This window comes from Miniopterus schreibersii (genome assembly GCF_964146895.1).
Source record: "Miniopterus schreibersii genome assembly, chromosome: 1".
NCBI classification, from domain to species: Eukaryota; Metazoa; Chordata; class Mammalia; order Chiroptera; family Miniopteridae; genus Miniopterus; species Miniopterus schreibersii.
Genome location: NC_138101.1, coordinates 135,263,553 through 135,278,337, shown reverse-complemented (window position 1 = coordinate 135,278,337; position 14,785 = coordinate 135,263,553). Strand labels below are relative to the sequence as shown.

The window sequence follows — 14,785 nt, the reverse complement described above, 5'->3', positions numbered from 1 at the left end:
AGGCCAATTTAATTAAAAATTAATATGCCTAACTTATTAACTCTGAGAGCAGAGGGTGAGGTAAGGAAGAAGATGGGGGAAAGAGACAGAATAAATACAATTTTTGACAAAGTTACTGACACTTTTAAAGTCTGGAAATTAATTCTTTGTTCCTACTGTGAATTGACCTGGCTTTTGGAATGCTTTCCTTCTTGGACTCACATAGACACAGCAGCAAAATTTTGGAGAAGACTGGTTTTTCTCAGGTAGAATAGTCCAACAGGCGAAGAAAGTGTCTTTCAGAGCATCTCCTGGGCTTGTGATGATGGGTGACTGGATCTCTGCTTCGGAGTGGAATTAAAATCTTCCAGGGGGATGACACACTGACTATTTTAATAATCTTGCCCTTGGAGACTCTTTATAGATTGTAACTTCTCTACATAAGTGTCTTGAATTTTACATCAGTTATGTTATTGGCTGGATCTCCTTTGATAGAGTTAAAAAAATATATATTGTCAAGAGATTTGTAGACAACTATTTACCTCTTGGGAGTTCTACCCTGAAACATTTCCCCCATGAGACATACATTCCCTCGATCCTCATTATATGTATAATGCTGGTAATTATATATAGATACTAGTAAAACATAGTAAAATAACTAGAAAGTGATGAGTTTTGAACATTATTACATTTCCCACATATATATATATATTTTTCTTCTAATTTATCTTTGTTGTTGAAAGTATTACAGCTGTCCCTTTCCCCCCACACCATTGATCCCTTCCACCCTGCATCCACACCACCTCCAGGCCTTCCCCATACCAGTGTCTGTGTCCATGAGTTATGCATATAAGCATATAAGTTCTTTAATTAATCTCTCCCCACCCACTCCCCCACCCTTCCCACGGGGATCCCTCAGTCTGTTCCATGCTTCTGTGTCTCTGGATCTATTTTGTTCATCAGTTTATTTTGTTTATTATCATTATATTTTGTTTTGACAACAAACAGGAATCATTTCTACATATCTAGAAAGTGCCCTGTGAAGAACAACATGATCTGTTTGAATGACTTCCAATTTCTGTGACTACTTTCTTTGAAATGTGGAATCACACATTTACCCACATTATCTCTAGAAATGCATTGAAAATGTACTTAATTTTCAATAATTGAGCTAATCTTCCCCATGTTTCTACCTTTCTGAATATTGATTTAAAAAAATCTTAAATTTAGGTCAGTTGAGTAAAATTTAGTCACCTCCATTTTAAAGTCTTAATGATTCTATTTTTCTCATGGCAGTAGAGACAGAGGATGGTTTCAAATAGCTGAAGTATTCCTTGGATACATGCTCTCTTTGTTGGGGTGTGGCAGGTTTGGTAGGCAACTTGGACCATGCAGGTGAGAATGGTCCCATCTAAAATTGTAGGAAGACTTGCTCCTCAACAAACTTCTTGGGAATCAGTTGTGTGCCGGGGTTTGTTTGCACTGTCTTACAATAGCTTACTGTTAAATTTTCAGAAAATTTGTAAGCTCTGTGTTAACCTTGCTACTAAATTTAAATTTGCAATTAAACATACATTTTCCATTAAATAAGTTACATAAAAATGTAATAATGTTCAAAATTCATAACTTTCTAGTTATTTTACTATGTTTTACTAGTATCTGTAGACTTATTAATATTTATCATATCATTATGGTGGAAATACTCTATAATGGTGTACTGTCATATGCAATGATGTCATGTTAGAGTTTGAAATTGACTATGGTAAAAGTATTTAAACCAGGGAAATTGGAAAGCAAGGGCTTTTTTTTGGTGGTGGTGGTGGTGGTGGTGGTGGTGGGGAAGTTGGGAGACTCAATTTTTAAACATTACCAGCAGACCACTAGCTGAAATCCACAGTTCCTGTTCTTGGCCTCCAGTCTGAAAGTACTGCACACGGTGGTGACTCTGTTTTCACTCCAGCTGGTGCACTGTCATTTCCAATACTTTTCTGTCTCCCCTGGCAAACGTACAGGCATGGGTGGGCTTGAGAAGTTCTGGTATTTTCTGAGTGTATGTATCCCTGTTTATACCTCTAATTTTAAACTTGTTTAGAACAATGTAGCAAAGGACTCTGAAAGTGAATTATAGTATTTCTGAACCATGGATTGCTAGAAGGATGGTCAAACTGCTCTCTCTCTTTCTTCTTCTTTCCCTCCTGATCCTATTTATCCTGTAGCCCTAACAATGGAAGATAGAATTTGTTTTTAGAGAAAGCTCTTTATTCAAAGGAAGGGCCCCTTGGTGAGTACTTTTGTTTATGCAATAGCAAATCATATACTTATTCATTTATCCCAGGAAGGCTCTAAAATATGTGAAGTAAAGGGAAATACCTCAGCTTAAGGTATTAAGATTCCACTTAATTCTGCAAAATTTGTTCTTATTTTTGTATTTATTGGAGGACTTATTTTGATATTATTTACATGTTTTTGTGCTCCAAAGTTGGAGCATTTTGGAGAGTCAGCCTCTGTAAACTTAAGGAGTGAAGGGAAGATCATGGAGAACTCCTCCCCATGGAACAGAAGATTGAGGTCACGCAATGAGGTGGAGGGTGGGGTGGGAAAGACATGGCCAGTAGGGAATTCACATAAAAGCACTGGATGATGAACATGAAGAACAGTAAAATCTGGTATCCAGTTTAAAGATTTTCTTTTTCTGAATCGTAATTCTTCTATGCAATCCCAAAGTCTTTGATGTTTGTTAAACATTATAGCCTATTCATCCTGTATATAAAGGGAAATACAGAATTCCTCTTTATCTACATCTTAATACATAGATTTATTTCTATGTATTTTCCCGCCTGTTTAAGTTCTTCTACCAGCTAATTTTCGGTCATCTTTTTGGGATAAATAGAATAAGAGGGACTTGGTGGTAGGAGCTAGGAAATAAAGGTAAAGTGGATGTTTTTCATGCAACAAATATTTTATTAAGCACCTAATATATGCTAGGTTCTCTTTCAAATTTTGGAGTGCATAACTGAATAAAAGATCCCTGCACTTGTGTTGCATATATTCTAGTAAAGACGGAGAAAGAATAGGCCTTTCAGAAAAGATGCATTTGAAAGTATAGGGGAAATAAACTTGACCCTCAGAACTGGACTTCATTATCGTTTAGAGGAAGAAAACTGAGATGTATAAAAGCAATGCTGATGTCACGTGCTTGCTATAATTTTATAGTATATGGAAGGAGTTTTGACTTGGGCTGGTGAACACACAATACAATATACAAATGATATATTGTAGAGATGTATGCTTAAAACCTCTATAATTTTTGTTAACCAATATCACCCCAATAAATTCAATAAAAATTAAAAATATTTATAACATAAACTCATCATGAGCTGAGTAAGGGCTATATAGCATTGGATGATTAAAAGACTACAAGTTAAGTTATCCAAAGAATCTTAAGCTTTCAAATTACTCAAAGATATCTGGGTTCATAGTGGGAGACTCCAAGACATGAAATCAGAATGATATTCAACGTTTAAAAAAAAATTTTATTGATTGATTTTTTTTTAGTGGGAGAGAGGGAGGGAGAGACATTTATTTGTTCTTCCACTTATTTTTGCACTCATTTGTTGCCTCTTGTATGTACCCTGGCCAGGGATTGAACCTGCAACCTAGTTATGTGCCCCAATCCAGAATTGAACCTGCCACCTTTCGGTGTACAGGATGATGCTCCAATCAATTAAGCCACCTGGCTAGGGTGGTACTGAACATTTGAATGGAGGATCTAACACTGAAGCAAATGATATGTGTGCTATTAGTAAAAATAAAAAATAAAAATTCAAGCACTTCATTGAAATGATTAGGGAGATAGAGTCTAAAAGACTGCCAGCAAATAGTGAATGGTAAATGGAAATAAACTGTACAATATCAACTATCTTAAATTTGAAGATGTAAGTTATTGATATTTTCTTTACTCAGTATGCTACCCTTGTATTTCATTCAGTGTCTATGAGGAATATCCATAAGGATTTATGTAGGTTCATCCTGATCTTGTTTTCATGCCTGTTTCCCCTAAAGTTTTAAGTTTCTAAAACCACACATTTTTTCAACCAAGGAGATTTTCAAGGAGCATCACCTCTCTTTCCATGTCTGCCAGTAGAATTTCTCTCTTCTAGCTGACCTAGCAACTTCTTCCATTTCCACCTGAAAGAAGGTTGGGTGCTAGAGTTGGAGCAAGACATTATCAGAGGGTAGGAACCAAGATATTTAGAACTACTGTGGTTCAGACTGGGGACTCAGTTCAGTTGTTACATTGAAAGAGCAGCAGCTGTGTATAGACTTGGGAGTCAGAAACTTCTAAGTTCAAACCTTGGCTCCACAGGGTGTTCAGATAAAATCTCACAGCATAAAAGAAACACAAATTCTCAGGACTGGGAAGAATTTGGAGTGCATCTAATTAAATGATTTACTATGTTTAGAGTGAAGCTTCCTGAGTTGTGATTTTTGAGCATCTCTTGACCCTTGTTCCCTTGAGTATCTGGGGATGAATCTAGCTTTAATGTCCTTTGATTTGAGACTTTTGGTGCTCTCTGTATCACTCAGTGTGAGAAAGATGGAACATCCTGTTGTCCAGTTATTTTCTAGTCCTCGTGGTGTCTGTGGAGTTTCCAGAGCCAGACTGATACTCAGATGTCTGGAGCATGCTCTCACTGTTGCAGTTAAATTCTCTTTAGTTCTAGTTCCTAGAAAAAATAAACCAAAAAAACAGTGGTAGAAGATACTCTCATAAACAAGAGTATGCCTCATCTCAGGGGTGAATTGTTCACTGTTACATATGTAGCTCAGGGAAACCTAGACATCTGTAGGGCTGTATGTAACTGTGTCATTACTCTGGAGGAGAGGACTTGAGAAAGTTATTGACACATTTTTTTTCTAATTTTCCCCTCCTTTGTCTTATCTGGTCTAGAGATGCTAAATAGTTTGAATGTCACTAAGCCCCAGGTTACTCTTTTCCTAGCGATTCCCCTACTCCCATATCTCTGTAAATAGTCCCTGTACAAAGAAACCCTCTTCAAATTATCCTGGTTTGAATGGGCCATACATTTTCTTTTGTGAAATCAGTGCCATCCATATGCCTTAAGAGTTATTTGCATGTGTAATCAAGGGTGCAGGGCATTGAAGGAGGCCAGTTGGAAGAACTATAAAGGCCAAGATCCTCATTAAAAAATGAGTGTTTAAATTTGCAAGGCATAGTTTGACACTCTTCTAAGAAAAGTTCTTAAGAGGTTTGATAATATGAATTTGTATGGGAAGTGTATTCCACATAGGAGAGAGAGCTTGAATAAAACAATGGCAGGCAAGCATTGGGCATGCTCAAGGAATGGCAGTAAATGAGTGAGGATGGGAGAGGGAAAGGAGGGTAGAAATGTCTTGGGAGTTAAGGTTTGTTGTGTCCAGATACATTTTGGACTTTAAATTCCAGATTAAGGAGCCTAGCTTTAGTTTACATTCATTGGAGAGTCCTACAAATTCCGTGTTTCAGAAGGATAATTTTGACTGTGATGTGGCTGAGGAGGAAACGGAGAAAAGATTATTTAGGAATCAAGAGAGATATTCTAAAAGTGAAGGGGACAGAATTTGATGTCTGAGCACATAGGAAGTGTGAGGGACAGGAAGGAAACGTCAATGATCCAGTGTTTTCAAGTTCAAGTGCTTATAGATGTTAATGCCATGCACAAACAAAGAAACAGAATTTATAGAAGTGTAGGGTTTAGGAGCAAAAATAATAGAAAAGAAAATAGGGCAGCATTATGTCATTTTTTCTTCTTTCACATTTTCTGGCATAATATAACTCTGAAGCCGCCGACACATTCTTATTCTATTCAACCTTTGTTCAGGCGCTTTCTTATACCACAAGACAGTCAGGGGTGGTAGAAGTAACGTATTCATATTTCTAAACAAATAATGTAAAACAATTTGAACCAGTTTAACAAGATGAAAAGATTATGAATCCAAAGAGTTCAGAAATTCCTTCTAAATAGAATTAAGTTTAATTCATGAACAGTTTATTGAACGTTTGCCACATGCAGCTGTAGCTCAAAAGAGTGGTAGTGACAGTGATGTAGGTAGTTCCTGAGCCTACGGTTACTTATTTCCACTTGCAGCCCCTCGACCCGCCGTCATTCTCTTCAGAGCAGACCTCACCTCCTGGTTCCTCAGTGTGTAGATGAGGGGGTTCAGTAATGGAGTGACAACAGTGTAAAACACAGCCACTGCCCCATCCAGGGGACTCCTGGAGCCAGCCCGAAGGTAGATGAAGATACAGGGGACGTAGTAGACTGTGACCACGGTGAGGTGAGAGCCACAGGTGGAGAAGGCCCGCCGCCGCCCGTCAGCGGTGCTTATCTTCAGGATGGCGTGCAATATGTTGGCATAGGAGAGCAGAATTAACATGAAGCAACTGGCAGCCACTACCCCGATATCCACAAAGGTCACAAGCTCATTGACAGTTGTGTCGGCACAGGCCAGTCTCAATACTGCGGGGATGTCACAGAAAAAATAATCCACCTGGTTTGGCCCACAGTAGGGCAGGCGGAAAGTCAGGGTGGCTTGGATAGATCCGTGGATGGAGCCAGCCACCCAAGCTCCAGCCACCAGGATAGTGCACAACTTGCCATTCATGAGCGTGGGGTAGCGCAGAGGCCGGCATATGGCCAGGTACCTGTCGTAGGCCATCAAGGTGTAGAGGAAGCACTGGGTGCTGCCCAGGAAGTGAAAGAAATACAACTGTGCCACACAGCCACCAAATGGGATGGCCTTGTTGGCAGGAGTAAAATCCAGTATTAGACGAGGAACAATGACTGAGGAGAGCCACATGTCCAGGAATGAGAGCACACCCAGAAGGATGTACATGGGGCGAGCGTGGAGCTTTGGGTCAGCCCACACGGTGAGCAGGATGAGCAGGTTCCCCAGCTGAGTGAGGATGTAAATGATGAAGAAGACCAGGAAGAGAAGGATCCTCAGATTTGGGGGGTGAGGCAAGCCCAGGAGAATGAAATCTGTCACCACGGTGTCCAGGGATGTGTTTTTGTCCTTTCTCATGTCTTTCTGTAGTCTGCTGAGATGAATGGTGAAGTCAGACAAGGGAAATACAACACAGGGAGGTGGTAAGAATGCTTTTGTCTGATGAATAATGCCTAAGAATTATGAGAGAAGTTGAATACTATTAAAAAATATTTTAAAAGAAGAGATGGTGTTGCCATTAGTTATTTTGGTTTACTTGATGAGAGAAGCTGTCCAGAGGCAGGTTAGTTTTCTAGATGGATGAAAACTTATCTATTGGGAGATACTGAGAAGCAGAATTTGGCAGATCAAGGAACAGGGGAACTTGAGACTGATAGGGAAGGACTTATAACTCCAACCAAAAAAAGTTCAACAAAGAGGGGCTAACTTTGAGACTGAGCAGTGTGGAATTACTACATCTACTTCTCCCTCCATCTACCATCATTGCAATGCCTCCTCTTTGCCTTCAGTTAAAATCCCACCTTTTCACAAAAGCATGCAAAAACATTCATTATGTTGCCCTTACTACTCCATCACATCACTTTTATTTATTTTCCACACTCCTTACAATTCCTTGTTAGTGTTCAGGTGTATAGGACTCCTAAGGACATTCTTATAGCATGTCCTATGCACAGGCTGCCTTCTCTGTCCTTTCACCTACATAATGCTCCTTTTACCACTTTTCCTTTAAGAAGGCTTTCCTGACTCCCAGGAACTATGCTTACACTTTTCAGAGCATGTATCACATTATATTGCTATTACCCAATTTCTTAACATAACCTCCATTAGTCATCCCATCTAGCACAGCACAGGTGATAATTATTTTCTGAATGGATGGCTGATTGAATGGATGTTGCCACATCCCACTGATCTGACACAATGCTTCTTTCCCTGCTTGATCTTGTTTGCTTGACCCTTGGCTCACTTGGCTGGCAAGGGACCATTTCATTCTTATGCAATATGGATCTAATTTTATTATAGCAAACACCATGGACCATTTATGGTTTTTATTGCTCCAGGATATTGTTTATATTGATTGATAGATTTATGTGGTCCATTGGTTTGGGATTAGATTTTTCTGATGTAGAGTTACAGAGGAATTATTATTGTTTATTATAAAAGCATTGATTAATGCAGGACTTGATCTTTAGTTTGTGTGATATATATAGCTTGAAAAAATTTGAAGTACCTAATTCAGATGATAAGAAAAGATGGAGGGATAAAATGTGTTTGTTCCACTCCTTCTGCTGAATATCCCCACACTAGAATTTGAGGTACATTCATCTGCCATTTAACCATAAAATATCTTTGTAATTTAAATAAGTATTTTCAGTAAACAGTTAAAGTGGTCAGAGAGTAAATACAAATAACATGTGAGTATTCATAGGTTTACCAATTTAATATCCATCAGGAAATTCCAAGAGATTTTACATTGGTTATTTTCTAAAATAACTTAATTTCTATATTAACATTTAAGAGCTATTAATAGTAATAATAATACTTATTATAACTGGCTCTTTAGGGTCCATAGAAAATGTTAAGCATGCCCCTTGCCCACAAAGAAAGAAGAAATACCAGATTTTTACTGCCTGAGTTTCAGGAGGACATCTTGGTTTATCTGAAAATAGATGGGGCCCTGGCTGGGTAGCTCACTTGGTTATAGTATCCTTCCAATATACCAAGGTTGTGGGTTCGATTCCTCATTAGGGCACATACAAGAAGCAACCAATAAATGCATAAATAAGAGGAATAACAAAATCAATGTTTCTCCCCTTTCTTTCTCCCCTTTTGATCAATAAATGAAAAAGATTTAAAAAAAAAGAAAATCAATGGGAAGACTATTTCTTATTTCTTTAGCTAAGATACAGAAAAGAGAAAGAGTTGGGATTAAGATTATGCATAAAGCCTGGCCGGGCGTGGCTCAGCAGTTGAGCATCGACCTAGGATCCAGGAGGCCGGGTTTCGATTCCCGGGCAGGGCACATGCCCGGGTTGCGGGCTCGATCCCCAGTCAGAGGTGTGCAGGAGGCAGCCGATCCATGACTCTCATCATTGATGTTTCTATTTTTCTCTCTCCCTCTCCTTTCCTTTCTCTGAAATTAATAAAGATATATTTAAAAAAAAGATTATACATAAAATACTATTAATGAGTGAAAGTAATTTTTTTTGTCAATACAGACATATAATATCAGTGTGTTTCTACTTAGGCAAATGAGATATTCTTGAAATGTTTTATAAAAATTAATTATATATCAAATCAGATAAAATTGTACTACTTGGGGAATTATTTGAAGGATTTCCATAATGCATATTGATATATGGTGAAAAAATTCTCCCTAATTTATCTGCTTTGCCAGTTTTATTTTTTCCCATTTGTTGTGCATAAATCTGATCCCACTTCTCCAGCTGCCCTGTTGGAAGAAAGTTCCTTTTACCCTCTTGGTTCTGGGTGCCCTGCCTAGGTAAGAGCAGGAAACAGAGGCAGGTTACTGCTGGTGGATGTGAGGACAGGTTACTTTTCCAGGCCGACTAGGCAGAAGATAGAGGTTTTGACTTGGGGTGTGATGTTTAGGGGTTGCAGAGGTGAGTAGAGTGGATATCCAGAAGGTGGGTTTTTGGAGAGAATAGTCCTCTCCCTGCAGCCCCTGCTATTCCCCTTTCTCCTTCTGGTAGATTTTTGTGTCACTGTGTAAATAGTTTTAGTATATCCTGGCTAATTAGGTAAATAAAGTATTTAAAATTTTTCCAAATTTTAGTTCATTTGATGTTGCTATAATCATGTAAAAATAGTTGGAATTTAAATATGAAAGCACATAAAAATAGCACAGGTTTAAAATTCAGTAAAAAAACTATCTGAAATAAGGGCCCAGTGACATTACAGGATAAACAATACATGTTTAAAAAGCAATTATCCTGGAAACTCTAGGGAAAGGCTGTGGGGACAGGGTGAAAGAGTGATGTTGAGAAGATAAGGATGGGTTGGGGGGTTGCCAAGAGCACTTTTTAGAGAGCTCTGTGGAGCCACGGGATCATGGGACAAGGCTTCTTCCTATGCACCCCGTCGCCCCTGCCCTCCAGATCAGGCCAGTTTGGTGTGAGCACATCCATCTATGTACAACTTTTGATTTCTAGAATGAATTTTGGATCTGGGCCATAAGGAACAGTTATGAGATCCCGAAGATGAGGGATAAAGACTGGTTCAGCGTTGTGTTAGACATACTAAGGTTAGAGGGCTTCTATTCACCCAGGTTTGGGAGAAAACCTAACTGAAACCTGTTTCTGGAAAGATTCCCCTTCCTCCGCATTCATTCAGTTAGACATCCTGCTAGAGCTGGGGCAGAGGAAAGGAAATGGATAGAGTCTGGGGTGGTCTAGACATATTTTATGTCTTTCCACAAGAGGATATTCTTGCCCTTCTACCAAAGTTAAAAAAAATGAGCTTGCTTAAAGAAAGGCAGTAAGTGTCATCCTCACTGGAGACAGAAAAGGTTACCAATTTGGCCTGTGTTTGCAGAATTGCCAAAGAATCGTCTCCACAACCTCTATGACTTTATCACTGCCCAACTTTGCCCTTTATCATTGCACTAAAAAAAAAAAAAAAAAGAGAGAGAGAGATAAAATGAAAAGAAAATAGGGTTAAGAGTCATTTTCTCAACACAGAAAAGAAATTCCCTGCATTTGGAAAGAAGGAACTTAATTCTAGCAGTCTGGTAAAGAGTTGCGGAGGAAGATAGAGAAAAGAGACTGGTTAAATTAAGATTTGAACAAAATAACAGAAAATTTTAAACTTTCAAAATTAGCGGCCTCATTCTGAATGGAGCTGGTGTCAGGATTGCTTTGCCATCCTCTTAGACTCACATGTACAGAGCTGCAAAATCGTGGAGGAGCCTGCTGTCCTTGAATGGATGGTCCAGCAGAGAGAGAGATGTCCTTCAGAGATTCAATTTAGTCTATGTAAAGGGCTCCTATGTCTGTTTTGGAAAGGCTTTAGAATTTTTCCAGGAGTTTACCTGACAAGTATTTAGAATCTCTGAGAGCACCTGCCTCTCAGTGCACTTTGAAGAGAGTGAGTTCTATATCTCTTGAGTCACATTTTACATTTGTTTTCATCAGCTGTTACCTCTGAGGCTCCGCATAAAAGAAAAATACAAAAAAACATTGTCAAGAGATTTGAAAAAATAACCTCAGGGGAAATTCTCCTCTAAAGCATTTCCCTAATGAGATCTTCCCTATCCAAATCCTTATTATTTTGTTTTGAAAGAGAACAGCAGCAAACATTTCTAGTAGATTCTTGGAAAGGGGGATGGGGGAATAACCTTGTTAGGGTAGTTTTGGATGACTTCCAGTTTCTTAGCGGTGTTATGATGTCTCAATTGATCACTGTCTCCCCCCAAATATTCATCAAGGGTCCTCCATCATCCAAAGACTGGATGATTCCTAAGATTTCTTCTAATTTGAAATTACTAAGGAATATATTTGGGGTGTGTGTGTGTGTGTGTGTGTGTGTAATATTGCAAAACTTCATCTGGCCACAAGATGACAGTATTATCTGTTAAAACCAAGTACTGTACTGTGTCTGCTATATGGAATAAGTAGAAATAATAAATCTAGAGGGCACATGAAGGCTATAAATTCCTTTAGCAAAAAAGACTGTACTTGGGAAAACTAAGTGTCAAAGAGATAATTTTCTTTTGTTATAATTGGGAAATGTTTGAAATATAGCTTCCTTTTTTTCCTTCTTTCCCTCTGTTCTAGTTTTCTTCCTTTCTTCCCTTCCATTTCCTTTTTTCAAGTTCTCATTTTATTACATAAAAAGTGACAAGTCAAATGAAACAGAGATGTGTAAGAAAAGGTTAATATTCTCTCCCTTTCCTTTAAATCTCAGCCTTCTGAAGTAATTAAAGTTAATAGTTTCCTTTCTTGTTTCACATTTCTTCATTTTTAATTTTAATTCTCACCCACAGATATTTTTTCCATTGCTTTTCAGAGAGAGTGGAAGGGAGAGAGAGGCAGAAACATTGATGTGAGAGACACATTGATTGGTTGCCTCTCACACAAGCCCCAGCTGGGGCTGAGGATGGAGCCTGCAACTGAGCTACATGCCCTTGGTTGGAGTTGAACTCGGAATCCTTCAGTCTGCAGGCTGATGCTTTAAGCACCGAGCCAAGCTGGTTAGGGCTCAAATTTCTTTCTCTGTATTCATACATATGTGTAGGCAGATATATTGTATTTCTTTAGATATTAAAAAATATATATCTCATTGACTGTTGGAAGATACATTTAGATGGTAGAAAACCTCTCCCATCTCTTCTGTACTGTTACAAATATCACCACCATCACCACTACCACACACACACACACAACCCCCCCAAAATACATGTGCATAACCCCCCACTAACAGCACCCGTTTCCCCTTCCTCCTGTTTTGAGAAAGAGAAGCTCGGTATAGAGAAATTGACCACTTCTGCCTCTGCTTCATGTCATTTTCCCATTTCTCATCTCTGTTCTTTACACACAATTCTGTTGTTCAGTGTTCACTGCATCACTTGGGCTAAAGCCTGTGGATTCATCTGCAGAACATTTTCATATTAAATACACTCCTATGAGGGAGCCCGGAGCAACTTGGGCGGGAACTTCAAGCCACACCTCAGGAACGGAACTGCTCCCCTTGTTTACTTTCTGGGCTTTGCATCCTGATTGCACTTGGGCCTCGCCCACAGACAGGGAGGGGGCCGACCTGCTGCTGCTTCCAGAGGCCCAGGACCGGGATGCAGCGCCTGGCTCACCGTGTCCGGCGGCAGGTGTGGGGAGCTCTCCTTCTTTATGTTTTTCAGACAGTGGGAGGTAAGTGATGAGAGAGTCATTGATCAAACCTGCAACCGGGCATGTGCCCTGACCGGGAATCGAACCCCCATCGTCTGGATCCCAGGTCCACGCTCCCCCGCTGAGCCACACCGGGCCGGGGCTGGAAATGAACCTTTTTAATAACGACGTGGCTTCCAGGAGTGCTGCCCAGTTAACGGCCATGTGTCTTCTCCTAGGCGCTGCGGGACAGAGCGTTCAGCAGGCTGCTGAGGTGACAGCTACGGAAGGAGCCTCTGTCCAGGTCAACTGCACGTACCAGACGTCTGGGTTCAACGGGCTGTTCTGGTACCAACAACATGCGGGCGGAACACCCATATTTCTCTCTTACAATGTTCTGGATGGCTTGGAGAGAAGAGGTCATTTTTCCTCCTTCCTTAGTCGTTCTGGTACATACAGTTACCTCCTTGTGAAGGAGCTCCAGATGAAAGACTCTGCCACTTACCTCTGTGCTGTGACAGACACATTGGCTGTGAGGCCCCCGCAGCTGCACCAAAATTCAAAAGGCAGCCACGGCAGTGAGCAGTCACATTTCCTGAGTGTGTGCCCGCCGTGACTTAAGACAGGGGACTTTAGAGCTGGGCTGCCTGGATTTGCGGTCCATTTTAAGATTGTCCTTTCCTGCTTTGTAATTCTTTTATAATGTCTTCATATTTTCAATGAAGTTTGTTAAATGTTAAGGCCTACTGTGAGCTAGGTTTAGAGAATAAGTAATTATTGCTGTGGCTTTGTCCCCACACAAGGCAAAGCTGACCAAAGCTTACAAGGTCAAATTGTAGGTTATTTGGATAGCAAAAGTGAGGGCCACCCAAGTTGAAATAAGGTATAATCAGTTATATGTTACATAATTTGTTTGGAGTCAAAGATTAAACAAAATTCTCTTTGGGCGAACTTTTAAGATGGACACAATCGTGTTGGAAAGCAATCCAACATTATGAATCAAGGCCGTTAAAATGTTTATATTCTTTTAACTGGATAATTTCTTTATTGTATTTATTCTTACAGGTTTATTTTTGTGTACACATGTGCTTAACAATCACTGAATTTCTAGGCCAGGTTCAGGTAATTGAAGAGCCTTTAGAAGTAGTTTATATTGTCTAGAACCAAGGTATGCTACAAACCCAGTCTGGAGTAAAATGGGAAATAACATCTTTCTAAAGACAGGCTTAGAAATGCTGACCCAGTAGGTTAAGATGTTTCCTCTCTCTGGTGGCAGGGCTGAGGCATACCTGGCTGCTAGGCCACCATTCACAGGTATAGCCAAGAAAACAGGGTACAGACCACCAAAAACAAGTCCAACCAATCCACTTCATGTTATGGTACAGGCTTCACAATTCAAATCACCTGTATTCAATGGTAAACTTATAAAACCTTTGTAAGATACGTCTGCTGTCAAAAATAGGATCACTGCCATTGGTAAACCAGCAGCTATACTATACGAGCCTGTGTCACATTTAAGACTTGCCAAAAAAGACTGTTTACTATTAGGCCACAGAAAGCAGCATTAAGTCCAATATATGTTGACCCATGCTCAAGTACATTACTTTCTGCTTCTGGAAGTTGGTTAATTTTTCTGGTTATGATATAAAAAATGTGGTTTTCCTTGATACTGTCATTTGGTTCATGATTTTCCATCTTGAGCCTTAAAAAATTAAAAATATCACTTTCCAATAATCTATACCTTTTGCTCTCCTCCCAGCTGCGGTACTTCCTCCAGTCTTCCTTGGCCGCTAAGGTTCACTGCAACCTTCGCTCAACTTGCACGGGCACAGCCATCTTTGGCTGGCATGTGACTTGACCCCTATAATTTCATTTTTGAGTTCTCACTTAAAGAGAGGTAGGTTAGAAAAGAGAGTTAGGGTTAGAAGTTTTAGACTTTGGATTGTTTATATAGCAGC

General features: G+C 39.6%; 1 protein-coding gene, 1 pseudogene and 1 gene segment (V, D, J or C); 1 reads left to right on the top strand and 2 right to left on the bottom strand.

The window, feature by feature from the left end:
* Positions 1 to 6,108: 6,108 nt before the first annotated feature.
* Positions 6,109 to 7,065, bottom strand: LOC308559622 (olfactory receptor 10G2; the record flags this gene model as incomplete). Its single annotated transcript, XM_081142585.1, has 1 exon — positions 6,109 to 7,065. One exon carries the CDS (start codon positions 7,063 to 7,065, stop codon positions 6,109 to 6,111), a length of 957 nt encoding a protein of 318 aa, XP_080998711.1.
* A 5,728-nt stretch (positions 7,066 to 12,793) lies between these two features.
* On the top strand, positions 12,794 to 13,443 carry LOC308549258 (T cell receptor alpha variable 1-2-like). The segment is given in 2 exons: positions 12,794 to 12,869; positions 13,067 to 13,443.
* Positions 13,444 to 13,923: 480 nt separating this feature from the next.
* On the bottom strand, positions 13,924 to 14,584 carry LOC308561654 (transmembrane protein 126A pseudogene; annotated as a pseudogene). The gene has a single exon. The product of its transcript is annotated as a transmembrane protein 126A pseudogene (transcript).
* Positions 14,585 to 14,785: the final 201 nt, after the last annotated feature.